Source organism: Asterias rubens, chromosome 3 (assembly GCF_902459465.1).
Source record: "Asterias rubens chromosome 3, eAstRub1.3, whole genome shotgun sequence".
Taxonomy (NCBI): domain Eukaryota; kingdom Metazoa; phylum Echinodermata; class Asteroidea; order Forcipulatida; family Asteriidae; genus Asterias; species Asterias rubens.
Window position 1 is genome coordinate 4117560 of NC_047064.1, and position 16893 is coordinate 4134452.

Below are 16893 nucleotides of genomic sequence, written 5' to 3' on the forward strand. Positions count from 1 at the left end.
CTAACTTTAAGTATGTATATTTGCTATATAAAAAACTGTTGTCCAAAAATTCTAGATATGTATGTATGAAATGTACATGTGTTGATGCATATGAAAATTATTTAATAATGTTTCAGTTTGCTTAATAATAGTTATTCAAGTTTATCAAGGGAAATTAAAGGCTCATACCTTTTGAGTTAAAAAGAGATATTGTTTAACCTGTAATTGTAAGTCATTGCCGAGAACCTTCCAATCTAAAGCGCCCTCTATGGGAAACTTTGTGGGGTAATGCGCGCAGTTTTTTTGTGCGTAAATTTGGTTAATAAGTGATGTCAATGATTCAAATTCAAAGGCAATCTAACCCGTGACAAGATGCCAAATTCACGTTATGCAAAACATGGTGCATTCACAAACCGCCACGCAGAAACTGAACTGGACGCATCCTGCTGTTAGTAAGTGTGACGTAATTCCACTGTTATCCACGCCAACTTCACAAACTGGTTCCACTGATTATACTAGAACACCATAGGAGTTGCATTCAGCTTGTTTTCCTTTGATGATTTATGCGAGAACGGTTCAATAATTGGACTTGACCATTACACACTCTTCAAAGACTAAAGCCCGGTTCATACTTCCTCCCTCGAATGCGAATGCGAATGCGATGCAAGTTCGACATTCGTATCGCATTCGCATTCGCAGAAAGTATGTACCGGGCTTAAAGGTATGCTCAGAAAAAAACAGTTTCTGACATAAGAAACACTTTTGAACTATGAAACACTGCTGTGATGCAATGACTTCCAAACGTTGTGTGATGTTTATTTGTCCGAACCTTTCACTGCACCCAGTGAACACTGGATGAATGACGGATTTGCAAAAAAAAAGAGTCTTTGACCATGTTGTTCTCCACCAAGGGCCACAGGTTGATGTGGTAGTGAGGCCGACAGCAAATTGAGATCTATTGCTCATGATTACTTGATACTTAAGTGCATAGTCAATGTATATTAACATCATAATACTTAAAGGCGCTGAACACGATTGGTAATTGTCAAAGATTAGTATTCTCACTTGGGTATCCCAACATATGCATAAAATAACAAGCCTGTGAAATTTTTTACTCAATTGGTCATTGAAGTTGCACGAAAATGATGAAAGAAAAAACACCCTTGTTGTACAAAATAGTGTGCTTTCAGATAGGAATAAAAGGCTTCTGGCCAGAAGTCTTTTATTAATTTAGTGAGAAATTACCTCTTTCTCAAAAACTATGTTACTTTAGAGGGAGTCATTTCTCACAATGTTTTATACTATCAACAGCTCTCCGTTGCTCGTTAACAAGTAAGATTTTATGCTAGTATATATTTTGAGTAATTACCAAGAAACGTGTACAGTGCCTTTAGTATAGCCTCCACGTAAAGTCAATCTCCTTATCACACTTGATGATGACTGTGCAAAACATATTTGGTACAGTTTAAACCATAAACCATGCAGGTTGGGCATGCACATTATGGAGTTGTGGCTATGTACACTGTAAGTATTAATTATAGAGAAGGATTTTGGGTGTATTGGCTGCTGGTTGCCGACTACATCCCACTGGACCCTTTTCATGAAATATGCTAATTACATTCACACATGCGTACAGATCCTGTTGCATGTATTGGTTGGTAAACACCATAGAGTTGTACACTAAGCAGACGCCCAATGCGTCTGCATCACGCAGCCATTAGCCGTGTACAAAACAGCGCGGTGTTCCCTCATTTTGGCAACCAAAATGTAAGTGCGCACGCACTATGTGCAATTTACATATTTCATGGGAAGGGTCCATTAACAGACTGCACAGCCTGAGAGCACTTACTCGCGCGGGCTCAGCAGTTTCGCGAGAATACCACTAGCGTCGCAGGAATCGTGGAGAGAGTCTGAGAATGCTATCACCACAACAGAGACATGTTAAACAAGTTGTCGACAAGTCTAGGGTCTTAGAGGTGGAAGGTTTGGAAAGAAACACCTACACCAAACCTGAACACCTAAAATCCTTCCAAGGGTCGAAAAATATATCAAGCTTGATTCTTGATTCTTGAAAGTTACTTTTGCTCTAATAGGAGACTTTGGAACGCTAGGAGGCAGCAGACTTACCAGGTAAATTTCCATTGTTTGCGTAGTTATGAGCGTGCGCACTTTACCGAGAACAATGGATTTTACCTGATATGTCCGCTGCCACCAAGCATCCCGAATGTCTCCCATTGGATAAGGCTGCTTGATTTCATCATAGCGTCTTGATTGCCCGCATCAGAGCTGCCTTGAGGTGGTGCTCCTGTTTGACGGGACCGTGAAGGCAGAAGTAGAGACCTGTTGCCATCTCGGCCTTCATGGTGTCACTGAAACCAAAGTCCAACACTGTACCTGGAACCTGGACGTGATAGACACACACATTCATAAGCATACTCGGGAAAGCACTGGATAAACGGTGCTCATCAAACATCAGTGTATTAAGGCTAAAACCAAAATCATACTTACAACTGCTTAATTTGCTTGGACCATTTTGTCAATCGCACCCCACACTGATGGACAAGTTTTAAGGTTCATTTATTGGTATTGGTAAAAAGACATTGGTATACATGTAAAAACAACGTTTGTGTAAAAATTATTGATGTACTCATCACTGTTAACATTTTTTGCCATTCAGTGTTTCTATGAAGTGACATATCAGGACACGCCATTTTTGTTGCCTTGGAGGGAATCTACTATTGAAGCAAATTTGTTTTCTTGGCAGACTAAGGTTTTAACCTGTCACACTGATGAGGTCATGAAATCCAAAGATTAAACCTGCTTCAAGTACATATCCCGTGTAGTCAGAAATGTTGCTATTGGTTCATGTTCAGTCACCACATATCTACCAATATCTACCAATACATATGTTGCGTAACGCATGTAAAAAAAACAGTGTACTTATCAAAAGAGAAGGGGTTCGCCCCGGTGTTCCTGGCTGTGGCTGCTGTACGCGCTGCAGCACAACCCTTATGGTGCTATACGTAATTGGGTCTCAGAACTCATCACTGCAATAGCCAATCTTTTTGAAAGTTTGTATATATATTCAGCGCCTTGAGTACCTTGTTTGGTAAATACGTGCGCTATTTAAGACATAAGAGTAATGGCATAGTTGGCTGCAGATTGTGCTGCATCAATTTGTAAATCCAAGTTTACGTAGTTCTGTAAACCTGTCGTAAAACCAATGAGCGCTTTGAGGTACTCATCGGCTCTGGTCGTAAAGTGCTAATACACTGTAAGAACTGCTTTTTATAATTCTTCCAGTCATGCAGTCTCGATGGTAGTCTTTTACTTGTTTTTTTATTTCTTTTTGATTCTTCTTATGCTTATTCCACTTTTCCATTTAAATTTGTATAGATGGTTCTCTACTTACAAGTTTCAGTTGAGACAAGGTAGAGTTCATTTCAGACATGATGGTTCCGGTGTTGTCTCGAAGCACAAATGGCTGCCATTCTTTCTCCAGCATTAATGACGTAAATGTCTTCACGTCAGAAAGCTTTTCGTTGACGTGAAATGTTCCTGCGTGTGCCAATCAAAGTCAATGTTTAACCTTTCTCTCTTGGGTGATTTAATTGGGTCCTTCCTCACTTTAACAAAATCAAATATCACATTGAAATTTAACAACCAAAGTTATGGACTCCAACTCTTGTGGTATGCCTGATCCCATGTAAAACATAATCAGTTAACTACAGTCCTCAGTCCAACACCATAGAGTAACTCAACACCCAAACTGTTGGACTCTGATTTTGGTGGTATGCCTGATCCCATGTAAAGCAACACCATTCCGTAACTCTTCACCCAAACTGTTGGACTCTGATTATGGTGGTGTGCATGATCCAATGTAAAGCATAATCAGTCTCACACCATTGATCAATAACTCAAAAACCAAACTGTCTGACTCTGATCCTGGTGATATTCTTGATCCAAAACTCTACTAAAAATCAATTTATCAACCTTTTTTTTGCATAGGTAATTTTTAGTTGGTAAACAGTTTCAGTTTGCAACAGCTAATTATAATTTCTTTAGACCATACCTTGTAACAGTACTCCGTCCGGAAATCGTATCCGGATAATAGCATAGTTATATCGTCTTACAGCATCTGGATTCTGAGAATCATGTTGCGCTCTGTAACGTGTAGAGAGATGAACATTGTGGTTTTACCAAAAGCTTTTAATTTCCAACACCACACTGGTTTGAACTAAAAAAAATTGAGATGTTTTAATGACACTAGCTAGCAGCAGACTTACTAGGTGAATTTGTTGTTCCCGGAGCGTGTGCATGCTAGGAATTTGTGATGCAAAGATTGAAAGTTACATGCCACGTCTGCTGCCACCAAACATTACAAGGTCCCCATTATGAGGTACTTTTTGGTTTCAAGAAGACTTTATTAGAAAGTGAGTACATCACAAAATTTAACTTGACCTTTGACCCCCACTTTAAGAATAACGAGGGGCAAAGGAAGATTAGGAGCAAGTCGGCAGGAAAGCTCCTTCTCCAACTTCAAATCACAGCTAAAAACATTTTTTTTTGTCAACGCTTAACTCTGTTTGGATGACTAATTTACATCTTTTTGATTTATGCCAAGACTGTACTGTAATTACAACATCATTTTCTCAGTGCTAGGAGGATCAAGTTGACAGATATGGCGCAAGACAAAAAAATTTCCATTTTTATTATTATTAAATACCCTTCAATTAGTAACTGCAAAGCTTCTTATAAATCTTTTGGAAACATTTGCCCCGGTGTTAATGGCAGTGGCAGCTGAATGAGCAGCAGCACCTTGTAACAGTTTACAAGGTGTTACATATAAATGGGTCTCATACAGTCATAATTCAATAGCTTCAAAACCCCGTCTGAAAATCAATCATACAAGGCTTTGAGTCGCCGTAGCATAACAAGTCGGAAAATCATTGAATACTGTCATTGAAGGTCTGCCTGACCTACATATGTGTGCACATAGTGTGGGCTATTTGATCCTAATTTTCTGATTTGTTTCCAAGGGCGAAAACAAAAAAATCAAAAATCAGACTAAGGTTGCAAGAATATCATACCTGTTTAAATACTAGTTATTATTTTTTGTATCATTATTATTAATAGTTTACCCTGATGGGAGGTCATAAAAATCTTCTGAGAAGTGGAACTCGTCTGCCTTGGTGGATGGGTAGTAGACTCTGACATCTTGATGTAGGGTAGCCTTGGCAGGTTGAGTATTGAGTAATACTTGACGAGCTGATTTAATCTGAGTAGTGTCCGAGGCATGCTCGGCGCTCATTACTAGGAAGGGCAACTCCGTGTCTGTTGAAGATAAAATCAAAAGCGGTTACTTTTACTTGTAAAGATGAGAATAGTTAGTTTGAACACCTCTTTTTTTTGGGGGGGGGGGGGTGGTTCACAAAGGGAAGAAGAATCCTTAATAGGAATACACAATCTGAGAAACGTTTGTGATCGCAACGCTTCTCATAATTTATATTCAAAACTGACATCTTTTTACATCATCACATTACTCCAAAGAGAAATGTTTTTTTCAACTCAAAAGGTTGTTTACTATCGAAAGCTGATGTAGGCTTCTAATCAGTGAGTTTGTATACTTTAAGAGTGATTATGAAACATTGGTTCAATGTTTTTATTTTTTTTATTTTTTTATATGTTTTTAAACTTCATGTTATAATTATTATGATTTTTTTGTATGTCCTTGCTGAACACCTTGTTTTTGTCAGAAACACAAATTATGTCTAGTTGCAACTCGTGTTATCATATATGTGTTAAAATGTATTATTCACTGCAGACGTACAATACGTTTGACGTCTTGTCAGCTAGTGGTTACCATAGTGACCAAAAATAACGTCCAAGGTCTAAATATGACGTTCACTTATTTCCACTCGGCAAAATTTAACTTTTGTCTTTTAACCGTTTCATTGTTTCAATTCTACATGTAATGTAGATGTGTACTATAAAACCAATGTGTAAAAATTTCATTTCTAAAGGTTATCGCGGGTTTTGAAAATATAAGAGAAAATCCAGAACAAATAGGTCCAGGAAGAAAAAATAATCCCAAACTAGGAATACACAATCTTAGAAATTTTTGTTACAGAAACGCTTCTCAGATTCAAATTGTTTGGCATGACAACTGACATCTTTCTACATAACCACATTACTTCAAAGTGAAATGTTTTCTCAGAAGGGTGTTTTCTATATAAAGCTGATGTAGGCTTCTAACCAGTGAGTTTGTATTGCCATTTTATTTAAGAATGATAAACTTCCCTTTAAGTCAAAGTCTTTTTTTTTTGACAATCCCTAAATAAAATGTCCTTTTGTAGCGATCCCTTATACAATACCTAAATATTGCAGTCTCTTGGGCATAAATCCAACCGCCTGAAGGAAGTCCTTGGCTCCCTCGATAATAGCCACTTTGTCTTGGAAAGCTTTATTGTGCTCTGATATCTTACGATACCTCTCATCATTTGGATTGCTACTCACGTTGTCAAGGTACCTGTGTGCATAAATAAAACAGGTCTCGTAGAATTTTACAATAATTTGGGGTGAGAGATTTAAGACTATCATCCAATTTCAGACCTTTTTCGGTGCAAAATTTGCCTCTGAGACCTGGGCCAAATTTCATAGAGCTGCTTAAGCACAAAATGTTGTTTACGCAAAAGTCCTTGTTTAGTAAAATCAGATTACCGACCCAAGACTTCACTCAATTGTTATGCTGAGTAAACAGCAGCTAAATACCAGTCACAAGATGAAATTACATTTTTGCCAGTAACATGTGTTTAATAAGCAAGCTATTTTCATGCTTTTAAAGCATTTATTTTGCTTAAGCAGTTTCTATGATATTTGCCCTGTACTAAGCTCAATTTCACATAAACAATTTCACCAATTTGCTAAGCTGTTTTGTATATATGGTACATTTTTCCGAACTGGCTGCTACAGCTACGGCTATGGCTAAGTTTCTGCGTCATCATGCGTTGAAGTATAGTACCTCCTTGCTGTAGTCGGATATGGCTTGACTTGCATTCTAATTCTTAGATTCTAATTCCAACAAAGCAAATTGCAAGAAAATCTACTCTCTTGTGCTGGAAATTTGCAAAACAAAATTACTTTCAAAAGAGCATAGAAAAAATCCAACAACAACAAAAATCTAACAAAATAATGATAATTATGAAAATGTTAATAGAAACAATTATATTTTACTTGCACAGAATCTGTAGACATGTATGAAGTCTCTCTTTGTTTCTATTCAATGAATGAATCATCAGCACTGAAGCCTCCAGTGGTCTGTACATCAACATCTGTGTAGAGTTACATAGGATTTGATAATCAACTTTAAAGGCACTGGACACTATTGGTAATTACGCAAGGTAATTGTTAGCATAAAAACTTACTTGGTAACGAGTAATGGGGAGAGGTTGATAGTAAAAAACATTGTGAGAAACGGCTCCCTCTGAAGTAATGTAGTTTTTGACAAAGAGGTAATTTCTCACTCGGGCTTCAGGCCTGAAGCCTTTTATTAGGCATTTGAAAGCGTACACATTTGTGCAACAAGGGTGCTTTTTCTTTCAGTGTTCTCTTGCAAATTCTTTTGACCAATTAAGCCCAAATTGTCACAGGTTTGTAATTTTGTGCATATGTTGGGCATGATCTTTGACAATTACCAAACGTGTCCAGCACCTTTCAAGGGAATTATACGATGGTATTTGCTTAACAGCTTTATGAAATTGGGAATTGATTTCACCTTGTGATTACAAGTTCTGCAACAATGCACTCGTATGTATTGAAAGCCCCTTTCACACGAGAGCACTTTAACAAGGGTCCATTGCTACATTGTAGCATGGTTGTAAAATTTTACAAAATGCTCCTCGTGTGAAAGGACAACATTTTTTCTACTGTCCAAGTTCTCTAATGAATTATTTTCAAATATATTGCTACTCTTTGACAACCATGCTAAAATAAAGCAAGGGATCCAAGTTAAATTTCTGTCGTGTGAATATCACTTTCGTGTAAGAATTTTAATACATAATATTTATATATTATCTTTGTCACTGAGTACCCTGTGGTCTAGTGGTTAAAGACACTGAACACTTTGGGTAATTGTAAACAAACCTGCGAACATTTACACTCAATTGGTTGTTAAAGTTGCGAGATAGTAATGGAAGAAAAAAAAACACCCTTGCCACACGAAGTTGTGTGCTTCTAGATGCTTGATTTCGGGACTTCAAAATCTAATTCTGAGGTCGCAAAAACAAATTTGTGGAAAACTACTTCTTTCTCGAAAACTATGTTACTTCAGAGGGAGCCGTTTCTCATAATGTTTTACACTATCAACAACTCTCCACTGCTTGTTACCAAGTTTTATGCTAATTTTTTTTTTAAAGTAATTACCAATATAATGTCCAATGCCTTTAAGACATCTGCATTTCTAGAATACGAGGGTTGTAGCCTGTGGATTCAAATACCACCTGAGTACTTTGCCTATGGATTTTTTTCACCCACTGGGCTCTCAAAAAGTCACAGGGTATACAGCGCTGATCAAAGAATTGGAACACCAAAAATAGCTGTGTGAGTTTAAATAAAAAAATTACAACGTTTTGTTACAATAAAGAGGCATCACTTAATCTCTTACTGCAGTTGTTTTAAATTGAGAGTTTGAGAAGACTTCTGAAAAAGTGGCAACTATCACTCTATGATGATGGGTGGTCCATTCAATATTGATCGGGACTGAAGTACAAAATGGCCGCACTACTTTTGTGAGATGCCTCATTTTGTTTGATTTAAATCAGATTTGAAACATCAATGTTATAAGTGAAAATAACCAGGGATCGGTGTATGTGTACAGTCATATGTAGCTTTTTCTTACAGAAGCAATTTAAACAAATTGAAAAAATGGTGGGCAGAGGCACGGTACTTGAATTGCTTGACAGTTGTCAGACGTAAATATTTCTCTGGAGAATTGGTATTTGTATGAACTTTAGAATCGGGGAGTTTTCAGAAGGAAATATCTCTCTGGAGGATTGGTGCTATGGACTTTGTGAGTTTTCTGAGGGAAATATTTCTCTGGAGGACTGGTGCTGGTGTATGAACTTTGAATTTTCTAATCAGTGAGCTTTCAGATTGAAACTAAATACAAGTTAGGACCATTACCAAATCCGTATTTAATTAGTCTTTAAGATGACTGTAACTGTACACCCCCCCCCCCAATCACCCCTCTCCCTGAGGTAATAATGTCCAACTGACATGGCATGCAAGGAGGATTAAGTTTATAAATTTACCCCATAATTTTCTCCAATTTATTTCCAACTCCCTGGAGCAAGGAAAGGAAACAGTCTGCATATAAATTTCATCCACATAAGTGATGTGCATGCACACTCTCATAAATTACCCCCCCCCCCACCCCTCCCCATAAAAGAAAATGTAAGGCAGAGTTTTTCCTCTTTCTATTTTAAAGTGAGTGACAAGCTATATGTAAACATAAATACGTTTTTCAGTCTGGAACACCATCAGTTATCAATTGCCTATCCTCCTCAGAAATGTTTCCATTTGTAATGTCATCAAGTCCATTTAAAGAACAGCCCCCCCCCCAAAAAAAAAAAAAACCCTCAAAACACCATTACTTAATTTGATTGCCGCAATCACTTAAGTATGGGTATTTTTGGTCTGTGTTTTAAAATTCTCCTTTATTTTCTTTGATAATTTCTTTATTAATTATTAATATTAAAATGTTTACTTTTTTTGGGGGGGGGGGGCGGGGGACAACATAAATTTGATTGTGTTTATTCAAACACTTATTCAAAGTACTTACTTTCCTAAAATGTATCATCATATGATCATTAATGGATGCCGTTGGGTAGATGGCACTGCATCCAAACGGACATTGGAAATAGACACAGGGTATCGCCTTGGTGTCTCCTTCGGCAACGCTTCCTTCCGTGGCTGATTTCGTCATAGCAGAATTAAATACAGAATCGTTTATCATGTCTTCATTTACCTAAAACATAAACAAAAATTAGCTACCATTAAAGGTAACGTCTATTAAATTCAGAACTGAGAAGTCTCCCAAACAATCAGATAAATCTATTCCGCGGTAGTCGAATATAAAAAGACAGTTCTCTAAAGAACAAACTCTACCTGGCAAGTTCGTTGATACACACTTGGTGTAAAAGGAACATTACAGAATTGTTTTCCTAATAAAACAGTTGTTGGCAGTGTATGCCCCCTTAGGTAATCCACCATACACATTAACTGACAAACCTGTAGAAGCCTGAGGTTGATCAACTATCTGGTTCGCAAGAAAATAGTGAAAAACCGATTACAAATTTTGCATTGCATCAATGCCAAAACAAAAATTAATAAAACGCTCACTGAGCGATAAACTCCAAATGCGAAATTAGATTATTTATTTCTCATCAAGTATGACATTTCAGACAGAAATATTTCAAGGGATGTTTTCTACTATCATCATCATCAGACCATGTAAGTTTTATGTAAATCTGTGATCTTCAGGATTTCTGTTTCTTACCAATTCTGTAACGTTCCTTTAAAGCAAACCAAATATACATTGATACATTGATACTACTTAGTGTTGTGCTATTTTAAAGTTTTGTTGATACAGTTTTCTCAAATATGGCTTCATTTCAGACTAGAGGGAGTTAATTTACCCCCAAAATGGTTCTTGTATGAGCTTGTAAATCAGAAGCCTTTAGACTAAAATTTTACAATAATGTTTTCATCCTTACCTGTTCAGTATAATTCCTCTTTAATTTTTTCTTTTCTGAACTTTTAATATTTGTAATAGTCAACATGTATCGGTACATGAAACAAAAACCTGTGGAAGGTAGTGCACAGTCAGTCACAAGAAAATAGTGGGAAAAAAACTAACATTATTGTTATTGTTTTTAATATAAAATTGTACACCAAAACTAATTGTTTTACTAATTTCTCAACCACCTAACATAACTGCTTATGAAGAAATACTTTCTGTTCTGTTCGACTGTCCCAAATTTGTATAGTGGGAGTTCCAAAGTTGATAAAATACAATTACAGTTTAATAGACCAATTGAATCGATTAATCTGATTACAGACTGCAGTTCTTTAGGAATGGTAATAATACAAGAAGACAGTTTCAGAAACAAGTGAACACATTGAAATATCAAACATATTTAGTCATAATTTGTCTTTTACCTTTTTTGTACATTAATCATTTTTGACCACAAAAGTTGCAAATCTTCAAGAGCATACAGTCACCATAATCAGATATAATGCACAATGCATCAACATATTTTGTATTGTTATATAACAATAAAGCCATGCTTCATGCCATTTATCATTTGATGATTTAAGGTAGTGGACACGTGGTAATTACTCAAAATAACTGTTAGCCTAAAAACTTACCTGGTAACAAGCAATGGAGAGCTGTTATAAAACATTCTGAGAAACTGCTCCCTCTGATGAAGTAACATGTTTTTTTTTTAGAAAGAGGTAATTTCTCACTCAAATATTAAGAAACTTCAGGCCTGAAGCCTTTAAAAATGCATCTGAAAGCACACAAATTTGTACAAGGGTGTTTTTTCTTTCATTATTCCCTTGCAACTTCGATGACCAATTTAGTCAAAATTTGTACAGATTTGTTGTTGTATGCGTTTTGAGATACACCAAGTGAGAACCCTGCTCTTTTTGACAATTAATCAAACATGTCCATGTGCTTTTAATAATGGTAAAATCTACAATGTGGTTACAACCACTCAAACTTTGTTGTCAAAAGGTGAAAATCTTCCAGAGCATGCACTCACCATAATCAGATATAGGCCTACAACTGAATAATGCACCAAAATAATATATTCATTATATAAAGCCATGCTTCATGCCAATTATAATTTTTTGAAATATTTAATGAATAAAAAAAGTAAACCATTGAAAGAAAGAGATGTAAACTGAGTAGTAAATGTCCACGCACCTGGTAATGATGAAGTGTTGCCACAGAATCAGTCGCTCCATGATCGATTCCAACATGCAAGGCCATGCTTCCCTCTTCATCAGTCACGACACCCCCGCCGTACAAAACACTAACAGACAAAATCAGAGTTTGATGTCACTTGTTATCTGCCCGGCGGAAAAAAAAAGAGCCAGGGGTTCTGTTATAAATCCTCCTACAGTCCTCACTGTTCGAGATGCGACTCTGGAAAAGGTAATACAATATTCAATGACAGCGATTCCTTATACAGGGCTGCCATGACTTCCCGTCTCACACTGTCGGACCGACGTCGGCCCGGCTAAATATAATCATCTTAGAAATTGCGTACAATTAAGTACAGAAGAAGGAAAAAAAAACGTAGGAGGAAGAAATGAAAAGATAACCAAAAACTGTCTCTCAAGGTTTCCAGATTCACTTATTCAGTCAACAGAGTGTTTTTTTTTTTTAAATCAGACAAATTAAACTCGGCTGATTATTTGTGTCTTTCTTTAATCCGGTTTTAATTAAAAATTTAGTGTGGCATTTGGCTGCCATGAATTACTTACTACACTAGGTCTATTTTTGGACACAGATAGTAGATGAATAAAAGATGACTGACATTTGAAGGAGGATAAGATGGTTACATAATGACAAAAGCATGCATCAAATGACAATAAAATTCATATAAAAAGACACACATGCTTTGGGGATAATGTCCCGAGTTCTACCCTTTGGTTGGTGACACACCCCCCCCCCTCCCAACCATATTCCGTGCTTTCGAGGACCCCAAAGGAATTGCTACTGTATCCGAAACTAAGGTGGATTTAAAGAGTTGAATAATTACAAAAAGCATACATCAAATGGCGATGGAATTCACAGTTTATATGAAGACGTTCTTCGGGGACACTATCTTGAGTTCAACCCTTGTTGGTGACCCCCCCCCCCCTCCCCATCCTCCATACTTTCAAGGACCCCAAAGAAATTGTTACTGTATCAAAAAAAAAAGAATAAGGGAATAAGAAATACAGTTGAAATGAAAAGAAAGGTCAATAAGTCTGAACTCGTGGTAAAGTCTGGATGAATCTTTCCACCAAAAATTCCTGGGAGTCCCATGATAACAAAGTCACATGAGAAAACACCCACTATAGAGAAGAAACAAAAAAAACGCCTGACAGATAAGCAGAATAATTTGAGGAATATTATTCACACATGTGAGAATGTTGCAATGCAGTTTGGTTATTTATAGATTTATAAATATAGAAATGATATAAATAATTCAAGATTGCTAGTGAAAAAACCACAAAGGTTTATTGTGTGTGACCCCCCCCCCCACACTCTTCACTCACATCCTTATTTTGTCACCAAAAAGACTAATTTTGTATTATGTATGTTTTGCTTCATGCATTGTTGGCACCATTTCATCAACAGTAATTAACCGATATTTTAGACTTTTATCATGTCTATGTTCTACAAAACCAATACATTTCTAATAATAGGCTCTTTCCTCTTTAAAAAGGGGGGAAAACCCTCATCCTCCTCTTTTGGCAATAAAACAACCCAAAGCAAACAGGCTGATCAACTGGTATATTTTTTTAACTTGTCAAAATACCCCCTAGAATAGCAGCCATGCAATAATACAAAATTAGTGTTTACACTGATTAAATGGAATTGGCACCAGGGCCCAATTTCATAGCGCTGCTAAGCACAAACAAATTGCTAAGCATGAAATTTGTTCCTTGATAAAAACAGGATTACCAACCAAATTTCCATTTGTTGCATATTTATTATTGCTTGTTACTGGTATTTAGCTGTTGTTTGCTTATCCTGAAAATCACGTGAACATTGTGATGGTAATCTTGTTTTTATCAAGGAAGAAATTTCATGCTCAGCAAATTTTTGTGCTTAGCAGCTCTATGAAATTGGGCCCAGAGCACGTTATATCATCCTCGTACAATCGTTATTTCTTTCTGGCGGGTAATTTTTTGCTATCTGCAATATAAATAACTCTCTAGTCACACAAAAAAAGTACAATCACGAGAAGATGATAGCGTGCGTCTCACCATTTACAATGTCTGTAGCTCTCCGTAGATTAAGTTCATGAGAAGATGATAGCGTGCGTCTCACCATTAATGTCTGTAGCTCTCCGTAGATTAAGTTTCGTCTTGTGTCACTGCAAAACAAGTCTTGGTTCATTGTATGCCCATCTTGTCGAATTGTAAAAGACTGAAGTTGTTTTCACAGGTCTCAATTCCATATTTCGTGTCCCGTCTTAGTCACTTTTGATCGGCAGTTCCAAATTTAGATCCTCCGTAGAGAATGTTAATGTGACTAACAGGAAATATATCAGACTTCAACTTGTGGCCTTCCCCCCCCCCCCACTTTTTTTTTGTGTGACTTAATTATGAGTGCTCACAAGACGGCCATGGTCATACAGAGGGTTAAAAAAATGATTATGAAATGAATGACTAGAATTCACAAGGGTTATCCTGGTCACATTTTTTGACCTTCGAATATTTTCAGACTTATTTTGTGAATTTCTTTGAACTTTTTTTTTGTGGAACAAACAGTGGGGCAGTGGTGTCACCTGAGTAACGTTATTTTTCTTGCGGGGGAAAAAACATCATTTAGTGGGGCTGTTTAATGTTTCGAAACATTCTTTTTGTTCATTTTTTTTATCTCATTGGGGGAGGGGGCAAGGGTTTTGGGTGGGGGGGACACACAAGGGTTCTGGGTGGGGGCCGGACAAGGGTTCTGGGGGGGGGGAACTTAGGGTCCCAATGAGCCTTCAACATGTAGGGTAACATTTCACTCCATTGAGTGAGTTTAAAGCCATTGGACACATTCGGTAAACAGTATTGTCCAAGTCCCACACTTCGTGTATCAGTACTTATATATAAAATAATAAACCTGTGAAAATTTAGGCTCAGTTGGTCATCAGAGTCGGGAGAAAATAACGGGAAAACCCACCCTTGTTTCCGCACGTTTCGCCGTGTCATGACATGTGTTTAAAATAAATCCGTAATTCTCGATATCGAGAATTGATATTGTTTTTAAATGTTTTCTCAAAAAGTAAAGCATTTCATGGAATATTTTTTAGAGAAGTCTTTCACCATTACCTTCTGTAAACCCTGTAAGTTATTTGTAAATCTGTGAACTTTAACCAAAAATTCTGTTCCGAAAGTGTCCAATGGCTTTAAGAGAAACATATTTATGTCATTGCTTCTGACTAAGCAATACATTATATATGAATCAACATATAATTAATTTATATACTGATTGCCATTGCAGAACTTATGAATTTTCAGATTTGTAAAGGCAAAAGACAGGATTTACTATCAGAGATTTAAAAGTGCTACAACAAGCTCTCAGTGACTTTGTTCAAAACAATTGGAATGGTTTTCATCCGAGTGCATTTTTTTAGTGAAAGCGTTGGGAATTAGCTTGTACAAAAACAGTTTTATCTGTTCAGCATAATTAGTCCCAATTGTGACTTTCACCCTGTGGGGGAAAATCACCTCGAGTGATTATATAAAACTAGGCCTATACTATGACTACTTGGGACTCGTCTAAAATAATTAGGGGGAAAATAAGGGGAAAAAAACAGCATTTTTAGGCAAAGTATACATTTGATGTTTTGAACTGTTCAATTGGTTTGATCCTATATGAATGAAGATGTGTACAACATGGGATGGTAAATTTGCATCGGGGATAAAGAATATTAATTTTGTTTTTTTCACCCATACACCGATGTGTGTTAGCACTGTATACTCAGTACTTTCCCGAGTCCTGTGAAAAAATATCACAGGCATGTTACTCGGGTGGGATTCGAACCCTGGACCCTTGCATTTTCTTTTGTTCACAGGACTCCGGAAAGTACCGAGTATACAGTGCTATTAACACACAACGGTGTATGGGTAAAAAAATAAATAAATTAATATACAACATCGGTTTGCTGGGTTTATTTGACTCATATGGGTGTATAAGGACTCGCTCTTTGGTTGAAGGAGGTAGAGGGGTTGATTTGTCTGAAATTTTACACAGATATAAACGTGTTAAAAAGTACTCCAGTACCAGGTAAAAAGCATTTCTGCTTTCTCTGTCCATTTTTTCCCCAGTGCCTAAATTTCTCCCCCAGTTTTCGAGATGGCATTTGCCCCCGCCCCCACCTAAAGGGGGGGGGGGAGGGAATGTGAAACATTTGGTGTATTTTAGAGTCAAGTTCAGCTTGACAAGTAGTTCAAATATGGTATCCCTTGGGCCTGACTAGGAGTTCGGCTCAATGGTTACACTGGATGTTTTAGGTTTAAAGACAGTGGACACTATTGGTAAATGTCAAAGACCAGTCCTCTCACTTGCTGAATCTCAACATATGCATAAAATAACAAACCTGTGAAAATTTGAGCTCGATTGGTCGTCGAAGTTGCGGGATAACTATGAAAGAAAAAAACACCCTTAGTCACACGAAGTTGTGTGCATTCAGATAATTGATTTCGAGACCTCAAATTCTAAACTCGAGGTCTCGAAATCAAATTCGTGGAAAATTACTTCTTTATCGAAAACTACTCCACTTCAGAGGGAGCCGTTTCTCACAATGTTTTATACCATCAACCTTTCACCATTACTCATTACCAAATAAGGTTTTATGCTAATAATTATTTTGAGTAATTACCAATAGTGTCCACTGCCTTTAATATAAAGCACTCCAACACCACCAACGCTTGTGGATTTAAGGCGCTTGTGTACAATATTTACTTTAATAATTATTATCATTGGTAGTTTAATATAGCAATTACAGGAGCCTTATATCATCTGAAAATTAGGTTCTCTATACTTTTATTAGTTTATATTAATAATTATTATTAACATTTTTCATTCCATAACAATTTTCATTCCAAATAATATACTTCCATCAATACTATACAATAGAG

General features: G+C 36.8%; 1 protein-coding gene across 5 annotated transcripts; it reads right to left on the reverse strand.

The window, feature by feature from the left end:
* Positions 1-1296: 1296 nt before the first annotated feature.
* LOC117288234 (UBX domain-containing protein 6-like) lies at positions 1297-14314 on the reverse strand. 5 transcript variants are annotated; one of them, XM_033769010.1, is made up of 9 exons: positions 14090-14314; positions 11969-12077; positions 9818-10003; positions 7213-7310; positions 6354-6508; positions 5121-5313; positions 4052-4143; positions 3392-3537; positions 1297-2380 (listed from the first exon to the last, which is right to left on the reverse strand). In XM_033769010.1, the coding sequence occupies exons 2-9, from the start codon at positions 12032-12034 to the stop codon at positions 2237-2239; spliced, it is 1080 nt and encodes a 359-aa protein (XP_033624901.1). In that variant the 5' UTR covers positions 12035-12077; positions 14090-14314; the 3' UTR covers positions 1297-2236. The 5 variants fall into 5 exon arrangements, with proteins under 5 accessions (XP_033624901.1, XP_033624900.1, XP_033624898.1 ...); XM_033769009.1 differs by having other exon boundaries at positions 11969-12114; XM_033769007.1 differs by having other exon boundaries at positions 11969-12190; positions 14033-14314.
* Between the last annotated feature and the right edge of the window lie 2579 nt (positions 14315-16893).